Source organism: Tachypleus tridentatus, chromosome 13, assembly GCF_004210375.1.
Source record: "Tachypleus tridentatus isolate NWPU-2018 chromosome 13, ASM421037v1, whole genome shotgun sequence".
Taxonomy (NCBI): domain Eukaryota; kingdom Metazoa; phylum Arthropoda; class Merostomata; order Xiphosura; family Limulidae; genus Tachypleus; species Tachypleus tridentatus.
The window spans coordinates 181,717,839-181,737,893 of record NC_134837.1 but is presented as its reverse complement, the minus strand read 5'-3'; the positions used below and the strand labels follow the sequence as shown (position 1 = coordinate 181,737,893).

Genomic DNA, 20,055 nt, shown 5'->3' with positions numbered 1-20,055 from the left:
AGAATAACTATTACTCTTACAATGTACCCATAGATTTTGGTGCAAGAACCTTTTACTGGATTCTACAGATTTTAAATCATCTCTCTAACTCTGAAATCCAGGGCCAACACACACTCTCCTGGTAGGTAAGTTCACAAAAGAATATAAACCACAGAAAATTAAAGTTGTTACTGTTGATAAAAAGAAGACATATAGAAACACAAATAAAATAAAACAATCAACAGAGCCAGTACAAAGACACAATTCACTGCAATACATTTAAAAAAATATTAATAACAACATGAACTTTACATTAAAGATAAATAGAATAAAGGTACAATAAATAAGTAGACATATTTATCACATCAATAAAAAACCTTCATGAAACCCTAGCACTTTAAACACACAACAGTACATCTTACTCATGGGTAAATGCAGATAAAGAAATCATAACATCAGAATTTCTTGATATAATTTTTTTACAATATTCAGTGGAAAGTTTGTAGTTCATGAAATTCAAATATAAAAGTAAAGAGATATTTGAATAACTACCATGACCAATTAAAACTATCAGTAACAGAGAAAGATAATATACAGAAAAGAGACCATTGACCTTCAAAGCTGTCCCTGCTCGCCCATTCTTGAAAAAAAAAAAAACCCACATAGTAAGTTACATAAATGATGAAAGATTACAATATTTTAAAGTGTACAAAAACAAATTGCTTTTACTTACTTGAAGACCACTGAAGGCTGGCACAAAACACACACCATTTGAATCTGCAAAAAAAACAAGGAGTAGATTAAATTATTACACCTGCACTAATTTGTTTAATTATTCACAATTTTATGTGTGTATAAAAACTGAGTATACAAATTTTAAAAAAGTACTTAGAAATTATGTCTCAAGAAAAAAACAAACTAAGGCAATAAGTGAATTCATTTAATATAATTTGACCACTAATTAAAATCAATATGTACTTACCATTTTTATAAAGTACAAACTACCATTATTCTTGATGACAAGAAACCCACTTGAAATAAAAAATGCATCTCAGAATGGCTGGTGTGGATATTAACACTTTTATTGATAAGCAGATAACACCATTTCAACCTTCCTTATCAATAAAAGTGTTAATATCCATACAGGTGTTCTGAGATACAACCATTATTCTACATTCCAGTACTAAAAAAAAAGTGTCACCACTAAAATGATAAAATAGGTTTTTAATGAAAAATATTTCATCAATAATTGCAATACCAGATACTTAAAATAGCATAACAACAAGTTATTAAATTACACACAAGTTATGAAGATAAAGAGTACAGAGGAATATCTCAAGATTAATACAAAAATCTAGGATTTCCTAACAAAAAGAGATATAAAACAGCTGTTGGTTTATCAAAATGGAGAGAAGTACAATGTAAGCTAGTTATTGAGCATGCTTATAAAATGTTTTAAAAATGTTTACTTAATTTTCACTAAGATGCTTCTAAAGGCAAAAATTGAGGGCCCATACTCGTATTTCATACCTATTACACAACGTAACACAAATTTTGTTCCTAGATAGTATGTGTTATTTCTTAATTGCTTATGTTGTAAAAGTACAGAGAATGGTCATTATTCCCTTCAAAATTAGCTTTTGTGACATGGATAACGAAATTTAGAAATTAACCTATTTTCAATGTAAAAATGGGCAAATTTGCACATTTTCATTTACATAAGGACTGAATAAAACAACATATGAATCAAGATTTACATGTATTTATACTAAAGTTATTCGAAAATGAACAAAAACGTTTAGAAGCGAGTAGGTTTTTGAGGTTTGCGACTAAATCACTTTCATATATCAGCCCCCAAATGTTTTCATTATACGCTCCCAGGTCACAAAAGCAAAGATTGAAGAGAAAAATAGGTTTGTTCCATTTACTTTAAGCATAAGCAATTGGGAAATAACACTTTCTGCCCAGGAACAAGAAAAAAGTAAAAATTTTGTTACACAGTGTTATTTTAAATGTTTTATTACAGAAAGTTTTCCTTTCAATATTTGGTATAAATTGTGACACAAACTCTCCAGTGCTTCTTCCACTACTCAGTATAATAAACTTTGTGATATAATCAATAGAATATTGCAACTAGCTGAAAAAAACAAATGAGGTATCCATCCCACTTTACACAGAAACATGTTTCTAATATTATGATAATTTCACCACTTACTTGGCACTGAATTTGCTAAGTCACTTGTTTGAGCAACATCATCATATAAACCTGAAACATAGGACATAGTTACCAAGTTCTGCATATCTGATTTAATAAAGGATTGTTTTGTTTTCACATTTGTCACAACATTAAACTATGTCACAGTACTTTCTAATTTACAAACAATACTATCATGCAGAAAAGTTAACATTTTGTGAGAAAATAATCTGAGTTTCACAAAAATTATATTTATGGCAACTACTAAATAGAAATAGTGATAATTATAAAGAACTGCTCAATATTCTGCTAAATAGTAACCACTGAAAGACTTAGATTCATATTCTGAAGTAACTGTAACTTTAGCATGCTATTAAAATCTCAGATTACAAAATGAGGCTTTCATGTGCATTAACTTTCAAAAATTGAGACTAACAAAAGATAAACTTGATAGAGTAAGTAACAAAGATGTAGCATATAAAAAATATCTTCTTTAACTGATCTCATTAAAATATATTAAAGGAACAAAAATGTTTATACTTTTTATAAATCCTTGTGAAAAGTTGTTTGAAAAATACATTAATACCTTGTTTTAAGTTATACCACCATTTAGAGATATAGAAGTGACTTGAATTAAAAGCTTTAATACAATATAATGCCAAAATGAATATCAGGTCCACAACAAAGTTCAATTAGTAGCACACTAACTATCTTGTTGGAAGTGTTATTCAATTGTAGTTAAATGTTGAAGCAGTAGTTACAGAGCCCTGAAGTGTCTTATAAAATAAAATGTTTAATTTAGAGAAAAGTTTAATTTTTCTTAAAAAGCCCAAGACATCTTTTGTTTCTAAGTATTAGAGTAAAAAGAAATTATTTCTCAAATTACCTATCTTTTGTCCCCATAACAACACCGTTCCAGCATCGTAGGAGCTTCCTTCAGCCAAGTAGGTCACACTATCCCCTACCTTCCACCCGATAACTGGGTATAAACCTAATGAGAGAAGTACACCGTAAGCAAGATCAATTTCAACCAATTGAGGGCTGTATATCAGTACCTAACATCGATTAACATTGCAATGTTAAAGAGTGTCATCATTTTTAAGAACACTAACAGTAATAAGCATGAATAATTTGGTCTGGACATCATATGTCTGACATATGTAAGCTAATAGTCTTCAATCACTAAACTTCACATTCCCCAAATGAAAACAAACCAATCAAACATGGAACACGACAACAGAAACTAAAAATAATAGCATTTGTTTATTTATTTCTTAATTTTGCTCAAGCTACACAAGGGCTATCTGCACAAGCTGTCCCTAACTTAGCAGTGATAGCCTAGGGTAAAGGAAACTAGTCATCACCACCTACTTCCAACTATTGAACTACTTTTTCACTGAAGTTTGTTTAAAATTAAGCACAAAGCTACACAACTGGTTATGTGTGCTCTGCCCTCTACAAGTACTGAAATCGGTTTTAGCAGCGTGAGTCCACAGACATACCGCTGAGCCATTGGGAGACTTTTCAATAAAGAAAAGTGGAACTGACTGTCACATTATAATACCACCACAGCTGAAAGACAAGCAGGTATAGTGGAACAGGGATTCAAACCTGCAACCCTTAGATTGAGATTTGAGCATCCTAACCATCTGGCCATGCCAAGCCAATCCATACTTTATTCACACCTTATTACCATTAAAGAACAGTAAAAAAACGTGTATACCAACAGGTCTTCTATATACGAGACATTGTAAACAATAAACAATATGGTATTGCAAAAGCCTTGTGTAGGACATTACCTATGTTGTACTCTTTTAATATGTAACATTTTCATTTTGGAAAAAAATACTTTCTTGGGTAAAAAAATATACTTCTGAATTAATCTTGTTTCTTAACAAAATATCTAAAATCAGAAGCTTTTTTTTACATCCTTTCCATAACTATCTGTCCAAGTTACAATCCTTACACAAATACACTTTATTGTAATTTGAAATCAACCACACAATCAATTTATCAAAGCATATAATCTGTTGTAAGGAATGCTAGTGTTTAATACACATCTTAGTTTCACACTATGCAGAAACTTGTATGGTATTATAAATAGTGTTCACTGTTATTGAGAATGAACAATGAACTGATCTGATATCATCATCCATTTGTCTTCAGTTAAAGTCATTCAGTAAGTTCCACATTAGTATAACAGTAGTATTTAACAATGGAAAACTTTATTACCCAAACGTCAAATACAAGGTTAACATTCACTTAGTTTTCATTGGGAAAACCAGGCAAACCAAATTATTTCATTTACTGTCATACACAATGTTGTTTTTGTTGAATCTAGACAAATTTATACATTAATAAACATACTGCATCGCCAGTTGTCTGTATGTTTTGTGAAATTTCAGCAAACCTGCTTCAGATTTACATGAGCTAGATGTCTCTAATTTATAAATTAGAGACTGGTTAGAAGGTAGCTAGTAAACACCACCCACCTCAACTCTTAGGCTACTCAGTGGAATTGACCATCATATTATAACACCACCACAGCTGAACAGGTAAGCACATTAAGTAACAGGACTTGAGCCTACAACCTGCAAATTGCGAGTCAAGTGCCCAAACCGTCAGGCTATTACAGGCTTTTGCACCATCAGGAATTTAATAATGTGTTTATCAAATAATGAAAAAGATTAACAAAACTTTGTGGGTGACAATTTTTTTCAAATGTATCAATATAAAGGAAAACTTACTTTGAGACTTAAGTGAGAATGGCTAATATTATGGTTAACTGGTAAATTAGCCATGAAGATTCTCAGGAAACATGACCACAAAAATATTCAAAACATGTTCACACTTTCTTGTCAGTTATTTAATTCCTGAGAGTCTTATAAAACCCCTTGATCCCTTAGTTGGATGAATCAATATGAATGTTTCAAAAACTTAAACACAAACACTTATTTAGAATGACACAGATTTTCATTTAAGGAAGTGGTTCAAGCCCTCCTTGCTTCCAAACTTCCTAAGATCTCTCATGCTTTATATTAATATTTTGAATGATTCCTTACATTTTAACACCAATTTTCAGGTAAATCAATTACATTAAATTATTTTTTTCAAACCTTTTACTTTATTTCTATTTTGTAAAAGGTTAAATATATGGTTACAGGCATGTCAATTTAGCATAGCTCACCAGGGAAAACATTTCAACAATATTTATGTTTATGACAGTTTCATTCTGAGTTTACTAACTGATTAAGTACATTTTATTACAAGTTACAGCATTTACATTTATAATAACTCTAAACTTTCTTAATGTTAATCTTAAAAATTGTTAAGATTGTGTTAAAGATAACAAGTATTTTGTACACCAAAAGTGAGAACATTTTTATCAAATATTTCATTATTTATTTACTGCATTTATTTGCACTCACATTCTGAACAGTACAAATTCAAGGTGATATTCATATTAAGTATAAAAATACTTTTTCATATTATAGTTTTCAAATTTCATTTGCATAACCCCTAGAATCTCCCACATGAAAACCACAAGTTTTTTTAAAGATAAATTTTATATTTTATTTTTTAACTTTCTCTACCATATTACGAACTGTAGCTGTTATTATTAAGGCATAATACCAAGCAACATCTAAAGTTAAGACAAAGGAAAAGTGTACACACCTTTTAACTTTATGTTGAATAACCTGAAAAGATCTTTTGGTTATCATCTTTATACTTTCATATAAATTATATTTTTAATATTTGATTTCCCTTTTCTCTCTTTAACCTTATCATCTGTTATAACACACAATGAATATGAAAAAAATAAAATTTTACTTAGTACAATAGCAACATAAACCTTTAGTTAAGGAAGTAAACATTTTTATCTTAAGTTGTATGTAATTATTAATCTTTAAAAAATATGAATCCTTAATCACAAGTTCAAGGTTATTAATTATTATAGGTATAAATGTGTTCCTTTATATTGGTTTTAGTTGTTATATAAGTAGGGCTTCTTTGATTTTGCATTTGTTCATATTTATTTTCCTACTGGATTATACATTCCTGGGACTCAGCACATAAAACAAAACAAGATCTCAACATTTAAGAAACCAAATAAACACAGATAAAATAATTAATGATGAAATTAACAAGACAAAACAAAAGTTCATCAACATCAATTTCCTCCAAACTCTGTAGAAAAAATTATATACACACTTACACCTAGATAAACAACAAACAATAAATTCCAATATAAAACAAATTACAAAACCTGCTGCATCCCACATGTTCCCAACATCAGTGAAAAAATAACCAACATTTGGAAAAAACTTATGAAAACACAACATTCCAGTAAACACCAAATTTATTCAAAAGCCATACTATGTAAAAACTACACTGACAAACACAACACCAACATAATTTGTAAAATACAATGCAACAACCACCATGACTTCTATATTAGAGAAACAAGCAGAAAAATGGACACCAGATTCAAAAAACAAAAAAAACACCTTCACATGTTTTTGAACACTGCAAATCAAATAAACACAACATAACCATAGAAAACACCCAGATACTAAGTAGAGAAACAAATATAAACAAACATAAAATCAAAGAAGCCCTACTTATAAAACTACTAAAACCAAAATTAAACCAATATAAAAGAACACCTTCATACTTATAGCAATTAATAACCTAACATCCAACTGCAATGCCCCCTACAATTACATACCCATTTATACTCTCATCCCTAAGACATGTCCAACAACAGTCAATTGCAAACTCTCTTTGTTAACCAGAAGATAACCTAGGAAGGTCGAAACATTGTTCTCTGCTTTAACAGTAAAAGTTTTAATACCCATATCAGCCCTTCTGAAATACATTTTACTACTTCATAAAAGAAAGTCACCATTCAAGAGAACTATTCAGAGACTAAGTACAAATAACTACATTAATTTTTTATTTCAAATAGTAGAAAAAATAAAAATTATATATTTTATTTTTTAGAAACTACAAACTTTTAGGAACATCCTTGCCAAATTTTGAACAATTTCATCTGCTAGTTTTATTTTTGTAATGAAATATGAGAAGAATGACACTACCTACCTTCTCTGATAGAGAAGCTGGGACTAATACAGTTAGAATTGCTAATATTAAATGGATGTTGAATCACTGTGATGTGTTTATAAAGATGTGATGGTGGATTGTTATGTTCTTTGATCCTAACATCCCATTTTGCCTATACAAGTTATAAGAATAAACATTACCTAGGATGATGTTTAATTTGAATCCTCAGTTTCTAACTAAAAGTAACTTTTCTGTTTATTTTGTTGCTGTGTTAGTTTCTAAATATTTACAATGTTTTTGGTTGCATACCTACACAATATGGTATTAGTGTGTCTCGAATTTGTGCATTTCATTTCCTTTATGGAGATTAGGTTGTTTTCCCTTTCTAATCTTCTGTTAACAAGTTTGTTTTCTTAATGGACTGAGGTTCTAGCGAGATCTTTGTGGAAGTGACATTTATTAATACACGTATCATACTGACTGGTTCATACTGCAGGTTACTGCTGTTAACTTGTTATATTTGCACAATTTAAAATGTAGCTTTCATTTTCTTCTTCACAAGTGAATTTGAAGTTAAGATGATTGTAGTAGAAATGACTATTGATGAATGTTGTCTTCAAAATAACAAAACACATTGTCAACATATCTAAACCAGTCTGTACAGATAATGGCCCACTTTCTATTTCATTGATAAACAATTTACATAATCCAGGTGACAGAAGATGTCCTACTTGTATGGTCATCATTAAATGTCATCTATTGTAAGAAATATTGAGAAAGCATTTTTTACAATTAATAAAACATCCAGAAGGACACCTGTGATTAATAATTAAGGCTTATTTTTTAAATTCCCTTAATGTTTCTCTAATTACAAATCATGCATGTTTTTATTCTTTACATATTTTTTGTCACTGCTAATTATCTTTAGTAACAAGAGATCCTGACAAAGAAGGACTTAAAATAATCTGCCATAATTTACAACTTACCCTTGAGTGAGGCATGGGGTTTGTCTCCTGTGTTGATGTTAATAAATGCCCCAGTTCCAATAGTACACTTGACATCACCAACGTCAAAACAACATTCACCAAAAGTGGATGCCTGTTGGTCCCCTATCTAAAATCATTGTTGTTATAATGACAAGTTGAAACTAATTCATTCAAACTAAATATATGACAACTGTCAAAACGACACAATATCATGAGAACTAATAATGCTACTTTAGAGGGAAGTACCAGAGCATTTATAATCTCATTTACTTTGTTAAACTCCCTTTTTGAATAAGAACAAAACAACCAATCATAAATGATTTAAAAATTTACTTCAAAATGGAATTATGCTTCAACAGGTTTTGTAAAGCTTGCATTTTATTTAACATGCTTTGTTTTTCAAGAAGAAACAAAACCTAAACTAAGTTATGTGAAACTAACATTTTCTGGAGAAAAAAAATCAACATTAAAATTATTATATACTGTGTTTAATTTATATTAGTACAAGACTTTAAAAAATATGAAGAAATAATGGTATATTAGGAATTAGTAAAATATAAATACAATACTATGCAATACTTTAATTGTTCATGTGCGATTAAAATCAGCATTATAGAACAATAAACTTTAAACCAAAAACGTCATAATAAAAATGAAACTCAAAATTATGTCTCTCTTATTATTCTTTGTTGTTTTCCTTTCCTTAAGTCAAAAGTCGTTTATGACTTAAAGATGACAACAAGGAATAATAAGAGAGGCTTAACTCAGAAAGCACAATTCTGAGTTTCTGGTTTATATATAAAATAACCTTCCAAGGTGTGAGCTAGGTCTCATTAACAACCAACTTTAATAAAGATCCCGTATTTTAAGTATAGTACTTTTATAACAAATTTATTTCTAACATTTTGTGGTAAAATAAAAACTTCAAGAAATAATTCCACAATTATGATAGTGGCTTCATTTATTTATGCCACCTACAATATTATAAGCTGATACAAGATTACTACAAAGTTTTATGCCTTCTACATTAATTACACTATTACAATGTGTTACAAAACTATGCCTGCCCTTAACCTAATAAATGTGTATCAAAACCTAGCATGATCACAATCATTGCATGCCCAGTCTATTGTTTGTAGGACATAAGAGAAAGTAATCACCTCTATGAACTTAATTTTACCATTTATTTTAAACACAACATCAATAGCTAGAAGCCCAATGATGACATATGGTCAGATCAGAAAGGGCAAAAAAAAAAAAAAAATTCTGGGTCACCCTTTAAGAAGAATAGGTGTTAATCCACATTATGTACTCAGGATAAGGAATAGGTGGTTGGACTCATTCTCTACAAGTACTGAAGTTTGATATTAAATTACACAATAGTGTTACTCACTGTTAGCCTCACAACAACACAACTTGGAGTTCAAGGTACTAATGTTGAAAGTGTACATCTTCAGTGGCTACTCCATTAGACTAGATTTCTACAGAAGCCTACTTTGGACAATCTCAAAATCAATGTAATGAGTTACTAAAGAACACCAGTTAAGATGCATAAAAAAAAAGATGTCCAAATCAAGTCTGTTACGTAAATGAACTAAAACATACAAGGCACCACAAATTTCTTAAAATGACTAGTGCAGTTACAATAAAAGCTACAATAAACAAGGACATTTTTAGGACAATCATAATGAAAAGTATTCACCTCTGTGTTGTCTATAGCTATCAGAATAGAGAAAAAAAAATCCACTTAATAATATTACAAAGATAATATTCGTCTATTAAAGTAATATCAATGGTACTAAACAATGATTTTGGCAACACCAAATAATGAACTGTACATAATAATTTGTCAAGATTGGGCATTAAAGAAAACTACAAAACTGTGGAAGAGGAGACGTAACTAACCAATATTCACAAATATCTCTTCAGTTAACAGCTGTAACTACAAAAACACTTCAGAAAATTAACTGACAACAGTTTGAATTTTCAGACATCTTTGAACAATAGCAAATTAGCATAAGGACGAGTCACCCCCCTCAAAAAAAGTTCACATGTGATACAAAGCTAAAAATAAACTTTAATATAAGGCTTAACGTACAAAGTTAGGCCTGAGTAAAAAAAAAAAAAATGCTGAAAAACTGTAATAAAAGTCAGTTAAAATGAAACACCCGAGCCACAATGGAGGGACACTCCGATAACTCTATGCCACTGAAAAGACATGTCCAGGACCTCAAAATTAATCTTACAAAATACAAAATCTTACTGAAAGTATATTTTATGGAATCAAAGTCCAAACAAAACCTGGAAAATTAAAAGATTTCAGTTCCTAGACAGTAGAAATTATTCAGTAATTCTAAACTATTATGGAATTAGAGGGAAATGTAAAATAGTGTGCTATACTTACTATTGCTGTGATTGGAATACTAGCACCAAATATCTCAGGAGTCGTCTTTCCAAACCAGCCACTAAAGGAAAATAATCAATGTATTATATTCCACAAATACTAAATACTGAAGCTATAGTGAGGGTGAATAGAACTTTTAAAAACAAGAACCTATGCTACCCTTGGAACAACTCTTTTTCCTTACCAATAATATCCAGTCTAGTTTATGATTATGCACTATTTTCCTATGCCACAATTTTCAGTGTAACAAAATTTTGCAAAGAACAGCATATTCAATATTAATCATATATTTTGATAATATTTCCAAAACCCTCCACTGTGCACAGAAATTAGTTGCCAAAACTAAAACCATATTTAAAAGGACCTTGGGCATTGTAATGAAACTGCACCAAAAGACTTGACATATATGTAGCTGAATACTGTTATTATAATTCCAGATTCTTTGTCCATCTTTCTCATCAAACAAGCTGCTAATTTCAAACTACGGCTGGAAGTTTGTAAAACTTAAATCCTAGCAATGTTTGCCCAGTTACGTGTAGTGAATTTAGAAGTAATGTGCGGCATGTTCCTGGAAAAAAAAATTTTGTATTTATTCTCTTTGTGTATTGCAAGTTTTATAAAGAATAACTTAGGTCTACAGTGGCTTCCCATAATTTTTTTTATGACTTTTAATTGTACAAACAAGTTAACATTAAGTATATTATGTTAAGATGCAATAAATCATGCATTACTTTACAAATACAATAAAATTAAGCTCTCTCAGTTTGATTTTATCATTGAAATCTCATTCAATACTTGTTTTCATCTTAAGTTTGCTCTGAAAATTATGATGTATTTAACCCCTGAGCTACCCTATGCATATCTATACATCATGAGTTATACACACAAGTTTCTGTATACTGAAACTCGTATCTCTTAACATTAAACATGAATTATCATCATTATATTTTTCTGTTAGGCTATTAAAAAAAGATAAGTTTTACTAACCCAGAAAATTAAATAAATAAAAAGGCAGGCAGTGTTTTAATATTCCATGACTTCAATACCATTCCCTGCTGAGTTACCAGGACCTCAAACATCATCTACTGCTTTGCTGTTGCCATTGCAGTTCAAACTCACAATTAGAATTTTGTGTAGAAATTCTAGAACTTCATCCATTTCCCCCAGTTTTACTATTCCATGGCTTCAATTCTACTCATTGTTGAGTAGCCAGAACCTCAAATGACATCTTCACTCTTTCTTTTGCCATTGGAATTCAAGTTTAGAATTACAGTTTTGTGTAGAACTTTTAAAGTAGCATTCATTTCCCACAGTTTTGTTTACTCTTCAATGATGTGTAACATAGTTTTGCCAGTTTTCTTTTTTTTTTTTTAATTTGAATTATTACAGGTTTCCCATTAGATCGGGAGGAGAAATAATTTGGGGACTTCATGTTAGCAGTTATTCATGATTTTGACATCTTCTATTGCTCAGATTCAGCTATGCAAAACTAGTTGTTGGAATCTACTTTTGTCTTAGATCATGAAAAAATATACTATACACTTAATGATTTGTTTTACTACTTACTTCTAGAATAATACTATCAATTGTTTGAGTACTATAATAGCTTTGAAATGCTCCTACATGTTTAAAACAACCTTTTTTAACATGCTACACACAAGATGCCATTGCTGCAAATTTAAGTCGAATATGAACATAAGTCTTGAACATGCTACGAGAAAAGATCTAGTTTTGATAAACCTCATATCAATGTTGTTACTACATAAACTTTGAATAAATTCACATTTCCCTCATAATCCTTCCTAATTACCATTAGAATGATAAGCAAGGATACACATAGTTTATTCAAAAACAAGATTTAAGTATTTGCCATGTTTCTTTCTAAAAAAAAATTTCTAAAATACTTGACACAACCTTAAAAGGCCTAAAATTGGGAATAAGTAAAAAAACACGCACAGTGAGGTAAAGATGTACCCTACTATACTGGTGTCAAGAACTAAACTTCCATCTATTTTGGGTTTTAGAATTTGCTATTAACATGTAAAAACCCTAAATATTTAAAAGGTAAAGGGGTAAAGACAGACACACAGACAAGTCAAACTGTTCCTATAGACAGTGTTTTAGTGTTAAGAAGGAAAAAGTTGATGTAATTCAGCAAACCTACATTTCACTTTTACAAGAGTACATCGTGAATAATGTTAAACTAGTGTCAGTAAAACAACCAACATCAGGTCATTTTCACAAGATCCATGTAACACAGTAATCAATTCATAGATACCTATTTTAAGTTCATAAGCCAGAAAGTGAATGTGTAGTTTCTATAAAATTTTATAAAAAGGCCTCATTTTAAATTTTTAATTAACAAGAGTTTCAAAAAACAATACAAATATTTTTCACTATCTTTCAGCCATCTTAAAACCTAACCTGAATAAAACACAACGTTGGTGAAAAGTCACAATAAACCAACATTCAACCACTTACTTTTCAGAAAATCCACATTCAAAAACATGGATTTTCCATTATGTTATCATGCTACAGTCACTAGGCTGAAAAAAATTAAAATTTTTAGACCTGTTAAGCTTATCAGTAGCTAAACACTTTTAACTTTTAAAAAATTATTTTATTTGAGCAATAGAGCATAAATTTCATAGGTTTTTCCATTTTCTCTTTCCGAACCCTTATCTTAAACTATGTATTAAGTGCACTAAGAAATGCATACTTTAATTTTTCATAATCACTAAAAAAAAAAAAAGTGTGTCAGTTCTCCACCTTGTTTATAAAATCAATAAAAACACAAAATAGTTTAACATATATAAAGGAGAAAGTTTAGAAGGTGATACTACAATAACAGTTTATAACATCTTGAAAGTTAAAAAATAAATATTTTAAGATTTTATTTCTAATGAAAAGTTATAGAATCATTCCAGATTTCCTATAGCTCAAAAAAATAACAAAAAACAACATCCTGTAATGTTGAGAATAACTGCTTTGGAAAGTTATATACTGGTTAAAGGTTTAAACCAATGGACTTTGGCTGATTCTGGTCAATGTCACTGACAGCAGATTTGTATTAACAAGCCAATGACTTGCTAGATCTAGCATGATGGAGTTGGGTAAATTTCTCAACTGTTACAAGGTAAAGAAAACTGTCAATTACTTGCTCCAAAACTTTTTGCTGGAAACTCAAATCAGCTAATTCACAAATAATCAACACATTTTTATACACAATCTTGCAAACAATGAAAGAATAAGATATATAAAAGCACTCTATGTGCACCATAATAAAATACAATAAAACTAAAAAAATACTTCAACTAAAACAAGTATCGGTTATCAGGAGAGAAAAAAAATATTACATGGATTACCTCTCGTACACACACACACACACACATTCACTAATCTACTCAAACCTCCAAGATCACAAAAATGTTGAATCCAACAGAATTTCAAACACAATTGAGAATTAACTGCTTCATTTATTTCAATTTATATATTAACAATTCAGTTTATTTTTTCTCAAAACAAATCAATTTTCCATTTTCTTGCTTATTAATCTAATCCCAGCTAATAAATATTCAATAAGGGTAGTTTAAGTGTCAATAAATATTTGAAACTTTGCTTCTTATTTGTTAATAATTTTTATTTCATTACTGTTCTTTTCCCATACTTTTACCAGGTTTCTAGAACAACTGAATCGAGCCACATGTGGAAAAAACAATCCAATAGTACATGGTTTTACTACTTAATAATAATTGCTTTGACTTGTTATCTGGTGCCAAAAGTTAAAAACAGACATATTCTGAATACGTATAACGTTTACAACTAAAATGTTGATTGAGTAACAACTAAATATTCCTCACCTTGTATCTTTCACAACTGGCAACAGGGAAGGAGGAATGTTCAACATGTTGATACACCAACCTGCCCAGCACATCTGGCAAAAGAATACAGTATATCAATTTATATTACACACTTCCGTTTACCCATACAAAAGTTTCAGGTAAAGTATGTCTTACGCATCTATAAAAAAACACAAAAAACTATAGATTGACTAACTGTCATGATTACAAAATAATTTTGTAGGCATATCCTAAAAACAGATATAATGACTAAAAAGTGTACATTACATTGCAATATACCAGAATGGTATCAAGAAGAGAGCAATCATGATATTAAAATGAATTCATTGAATTGTAATTAATTTAGTCAGCAACTGTCTTTTAGTTCTGGAGGATTTTAGATATTAAATACCCATACAAATAAAATATTTTTAGAAAAAAAATGCCCAGAAATGTCTTCAAGAAAAGATTAAAACATGAAATAACTAATGGATTGAAAAATTTAAATTTTAGTTGTTTGGGGTATTAGGAAGAGAATAAACCTTAAATAGCTTAATCAAAGATGAAACATGATATTTTCCAGGCAGATATTTGGTGCTGTTAATATAACACAAATAGTATAATAATATTAAGACAAAATACAGTCAAATGACCAATTTGTGACTATTATACAGGGAAAGCTGCACAAATAAAACTCAATATATAACATCTGGAATGATTCCATACCACTTATTCCATAATCAATTTATGTTTCACTAAACCTGCAACAGAATTTTAAGTTAGATCTGTGTATTAAAAAGGAAAAATATCTTTTATTTAAAATAAATTGTTACACTAATCTGAGCCACTTGCAAATAATTTATTGCCACATTAGAAAATTACATACATTATGTCAACTTAAGTTACCATCACATAAAAAACATATACATATTTTGCATTTCACCCCCCAGCATCTTTGAGTCCCACCAGCTTTTTATTTAAGTGATTAACGAAGCATAGGACGTAGTAAAACCTCACGTGTTTCTGGTGATACTGAAATGTTTATGAATTAGAAATGTAGATGACAAATTCTTCAGTTTGCATACACTCCAAGTACAAATAAATTAAATTTATATAGAGATCTTTCTGCTGTAGTATGTTTAGTAACAAACAGAACAAAGATTATTCCTAAAATATAACAATAATGCCATTTTAGTTGCTAAAATATGAAAAGCCAAAAACAGTCCTCAGTATGACAACATATTATACAAAACATGATGGATAAACACATTCTACTGAATAAAACACCTCATTCTATACTTTTAGTGAGCTTACTTGAACAGGTTTGTGTAAATGGAATATATAAACAATTCATACCAACTACACATCACACATTACTTTCTGGTTTTTGTTTTTAGCTATACAAAATCTCTGTATTACACATTCATTTAGAAATGTTTAATTATTGGAATGAAATGATGAATAAATTTACTTTAACAGGTCACACAGAATTACAGAAATATGTTATGTATATGTAATCTGACAAGCTCATTTAATGATCTCACTTCAGACTCAGTCAAATCACCTGAATTTATGACCCCAAGCTGTCCTTCTAACATGTTTTGTACATCTTTAAAAAAACTTTTGCAAGCTTTCAGTATTCATTAAGTCTTCAGCAGACAAAAAACAATTTTTAAATGAAGTATTTTCACAAAATATTCCTCCACAAATATACAAAGTCAAAGTGTTGACATCTCTGAAAGTGAAGTGATTTCCATTTAGAGATAAAAAGTACTTTTCTTCATTAAAAAAAAACCCTCAATTTTAGTTGCTTTGTCTCTAAATAAATTTTTTTTTTCTCAGTAAAAGTTTATATTTTGTTAATTTGCTACTCTAACTCTTAAGAGATTAGTCAATTATGCCAATCTTGTAAGCAACAAAAGAAATAAATTTAAAGTATCCATTTCTCTTTCTAGAATAACTTCAAACTGTAACACAAACTACAACTGTTTATTTATTATAAACAGTGTTAAACTCATAACAATATACATCCATTTCTCCACTTAAATATTTGTTTTATTGCTCTTTGAAACATATGCAATTAATATTCTTACCACACAAGTTGTAAATAACTGGGGAAAACATCTAGTGTATGTTATGTTACCCAATAAAATTGCAAAACACAAGGTCCAAGCGAGTTCCTTGCAAGCACATTTTGTGAAAACTTATTTTATCTAACCTACAGAATTCCTAATTTTTACATCTACGTTACTTTTATAAAGAATAATTAAAAACATCCAAAAAATATAGTACTTACCTGGGTCTTCTTATCCTGTTAATGTAACTTAACCTTTTTTTTTATATATATATAATGATACTACTGAAGGAAATATTTTTATTTAATTAAATATTGTACTGGAGAATACGTAATAATTACATCCAAAAAGGTAGGCAATATTATTTAGCTACTACAATTTTTCTGGCTTTCCAACTCTGTAACGAGAACCATTAAACATTCAGCAAAACTCATCAATGTTTCCTATGGGAATAGTTTGAGCTGCAGGTGAAACGGAATTTTCTGTACCATAAATGATGTAATATAATGCTTCCTTTGACAGATTAAAACCTTGGCTTTCTACTCATTATATGCATTTATATATATTATTTGTCAGAAAGAACTAATTGCAAACTGATTAAAAAGGGGACATAGCAGGTGTGCATAGCAAGAGAGGCCTGAGTTTCTAGTTTAATGCTCTGTAAACAAATAAGATGGAAGGCTATAAAAATTATACTTTCCCAAGTGATAACAACATTATAATGGTAATTGTTAAATTTTGTACTTCTCAGAAAGGGAAAAATAAATTAGAGAAGAAAAGATACCTAGAGAGCAAATGTCAGAATTCTCCTACTATGGGAAGTTTAGTTTTTTTTTTTTTTTTTTTTAATATTACCTTATAACATTAAGAACTTATGTAATACTAAGTGTGGATTATTTACTATATTTTGTTGCCAATCTAATTCACATATCTTCATAATACAGTACTTCAATTAATTTTTTAATTAACTCACCAAAACCTCATCACATGAGCTGAAAAGGATTTTCATAGTAAGTGTGTTGATCTATTTTCCATATCTTGAATAATTACCTGGAAGGGATCATACATTCCACTAATTGAAGCACATGAGCTGTCAGTAGCATGAGTTCTGCCTCCAGTCAGTTTCCACATCAACCAGGTATCCAATGTTCCAAACATGGCTTGTCCTTCCACTGCTCTTTCTCGAATCTTAACAACGTGCACACAGATTGCTTGATTTTATTTTTTACGAACACCATACTATTTTTATCAATACAATATTTAGCAATCACAATTTCAAAATAACTATCTTGTATGAATCATGTCTTGCAAAAAAAGAACAATTTTGCACAATACCAAATTTTAAAAAAACAACATATTAACTATTGTCTCAAACTCCTAAAACAAGATATATACCACACCATTTTTATCAATACAATATTTAGTAATCACAATTTCAAAATAACTATCTGGTATGAAATCATATCTTGCAAAAAAAAGAACAATTTTGCACAATACTAAATTAAAAAAAAAACATTAACTATTGTCTCAAACTCCTAAAACAAGATATATTTGTTTGTTTTATTAAATATTGCATAAAGTTACTCATGCCATCCAAAATTATTGAAATAATAAACTAGAGGAAAGGCAGCTAGTTGACACCATTTACTGACAACTGTTGGGTTAATCTTTCCCAACAGATAATGGGATTGACCATCATACTATAATGACTCCAAGGTCAAAAGAGCAAGCATGTCCAGTGGCTGGAAAAATAATTAAAGCTATACATGTTTTGTTATTTGCCATGCTATCAGCGTAAAAAAACAACATAACTTGATAAAACTGGAAAAAGTACACATACAGAAATATGTTTAGTCACTTAATTCTTTAATATAATTTACACTCTACCAAAGTTCTTAGTTTTTAGAATATTCAAAACTAATCAGACATTAGCTACATATCAAAATAATAAAAAACATACCACTGGAATGTGCTGTAACATCCAAAGCAGTCTCATGACAACCTGGAATGAAAGAACTTTATATCTATTATGTTCAAATCATTTATCAGATTCTTTTATAAAACATAGTTACAAATATTTTTTTTTCTTTTATAACCATATCAACTCTCAGAAATACACACATGTAGAGTTTCTACATATCTGATTGAAACAAAAAGTATTTTTACGTGACAATTTTTCCATAGCTTTAATCTGTTGAATGCCAAGTATTTCAGCTGCTACGGCAACTCTGAACCAAGTTCAAAATACAACCCTAATGCTTCTTTATTTTGTAACTTTTTTCAGACACCATTTTGGATAAAAAGTGGAACAATTTGTAAGTAGGTCAAATGCATGTATGATGTTGACATATAGCATTGAAGTTAGGTATTATTGAGAACGAATTAACTTGTCCGTAGCACTGTGTTACCGATCGGCTTGGACTAGTTATCTTGTCTACGGCACTGAACAGGTTAAAAATTCGGTACAAAGTGATTCTGTAACTTACCCTTTAACATCTCGAAAATAACTGTACCTGATGGTGAAACAAATGCATGCTAAATTTTCACACATTACACTTATAGTTATTGTTTCCCATTTTTCTTTTGTACAAGTTTTTTGTTGGTTTTTTAGCATTATTTCTATTATTTTACTATAGACAGTCTTCAAAATTTAGAAAACTGAGTAAAGTTTGTTTGCAAAAAACATGTTACAAGGAGAGATGAGCATTTTTCTTCACATTAACATACACACAGGTAGCTTTAAATTGGACTTCTCTAGCAATTTTAAGAAACACTTCCTGTTCAGTTTTCACTTTTCATATTATTATTGAAAATCAAAATAACCTGTCCCAAGTAGGGCTGGAATGATTTTCCCCCCTTCATTTACCTGATTTAACTTTATAAGCTTAACAATCCCTCTCCACACCACTTATACCTCTTTCTCTTTCAAACTTGACGTGCATATGCAGAAAATGTTGATAAAGATGGATAAGAGTCTACTTGTAGGAAAGCTTGAAAGCAAAGAATATTGAATTAGGCCTTAATATTTGTAATATTTATTTTCAGATGTCTTTATAAAAATTGTTTTAAGGACAAGACAGTGTACTGCAAATGTATAACTTTCAGAAAAATGAGTACAACAGTATATGATATTATATAAACTTAGTAACTTACAATAATGTGTCATTAATTAGGGCAAAGTTAATTAGCTTTTACAAGTAGCCTTTACTAATATCACACACACACACACACAAAACAAAGTTCGAGAGTGCTTAATCCTATCATACAAGTGCTCACCTGCATATCAAACCTAAGGAAAATTAATTTTAAATACATTCAAGTTGTATATTATTGATATATACTTTAGAATTGATGTTTCATAATTTCACAAGATTTTTTTGTTGTAATTTGAAAGACAAAAGTTTTTAAATGCTCCAACTTTCATTTCTGCTCTTTTCAAAGTCTTATCTGGAAGCAGCCACTAATATGTTTTTCTCTCTCCTTTCAAAATTGCAGGTTTATACTTCCTAAAAAC

General features: G+C 29.7%; 1 protein-coding gene across 1 annotated transcript in view; it reads right to left on the bottom strand.

Annotated features, from left to right (window-relative positions):
- Window positions 1-20,055, bottom strand: part of LOC143240579 (glycerol kinase 5-like) — a 64,433-nt gene that overhangs the window by 10,385 nt on the left and 33,993 nt on the right. The window contains exons 7-14 of the mRNA XM_076483244.1: window positions 18,502-18,543; window positions 17,592-17,729; window positions 14,488-14,561; window positions 10,628-10,688; window positions 8,224-8,350; window positions 3,060-3,164; window positions 2,195-2,245; window positions 713-756 (exon numbers count right to left, since the gene is read on the bottom strand). Coding sequence (XP_076339359.1) covers window positions 713-756; window positions 2,195-2,245; window positions 3,060-3,164; window positions 8,224-8,350; window positions 10,628-10,688; window positions 14,488-14,561; window positions 17,592-17,729; window positions 18,502-18,543 — 642 coding nt within the window. The remainder of the gene's footprint in view (window positions 1-712; window positions 757-2,194; window positions 2,246-3,059; window positions 3,165-8,223; window positions 8,351-10,627; window positions 10,689-14,487; window positions 14,562-17,591; window positions 17,730-18,501; window positions 18,544-20,055) is intronic.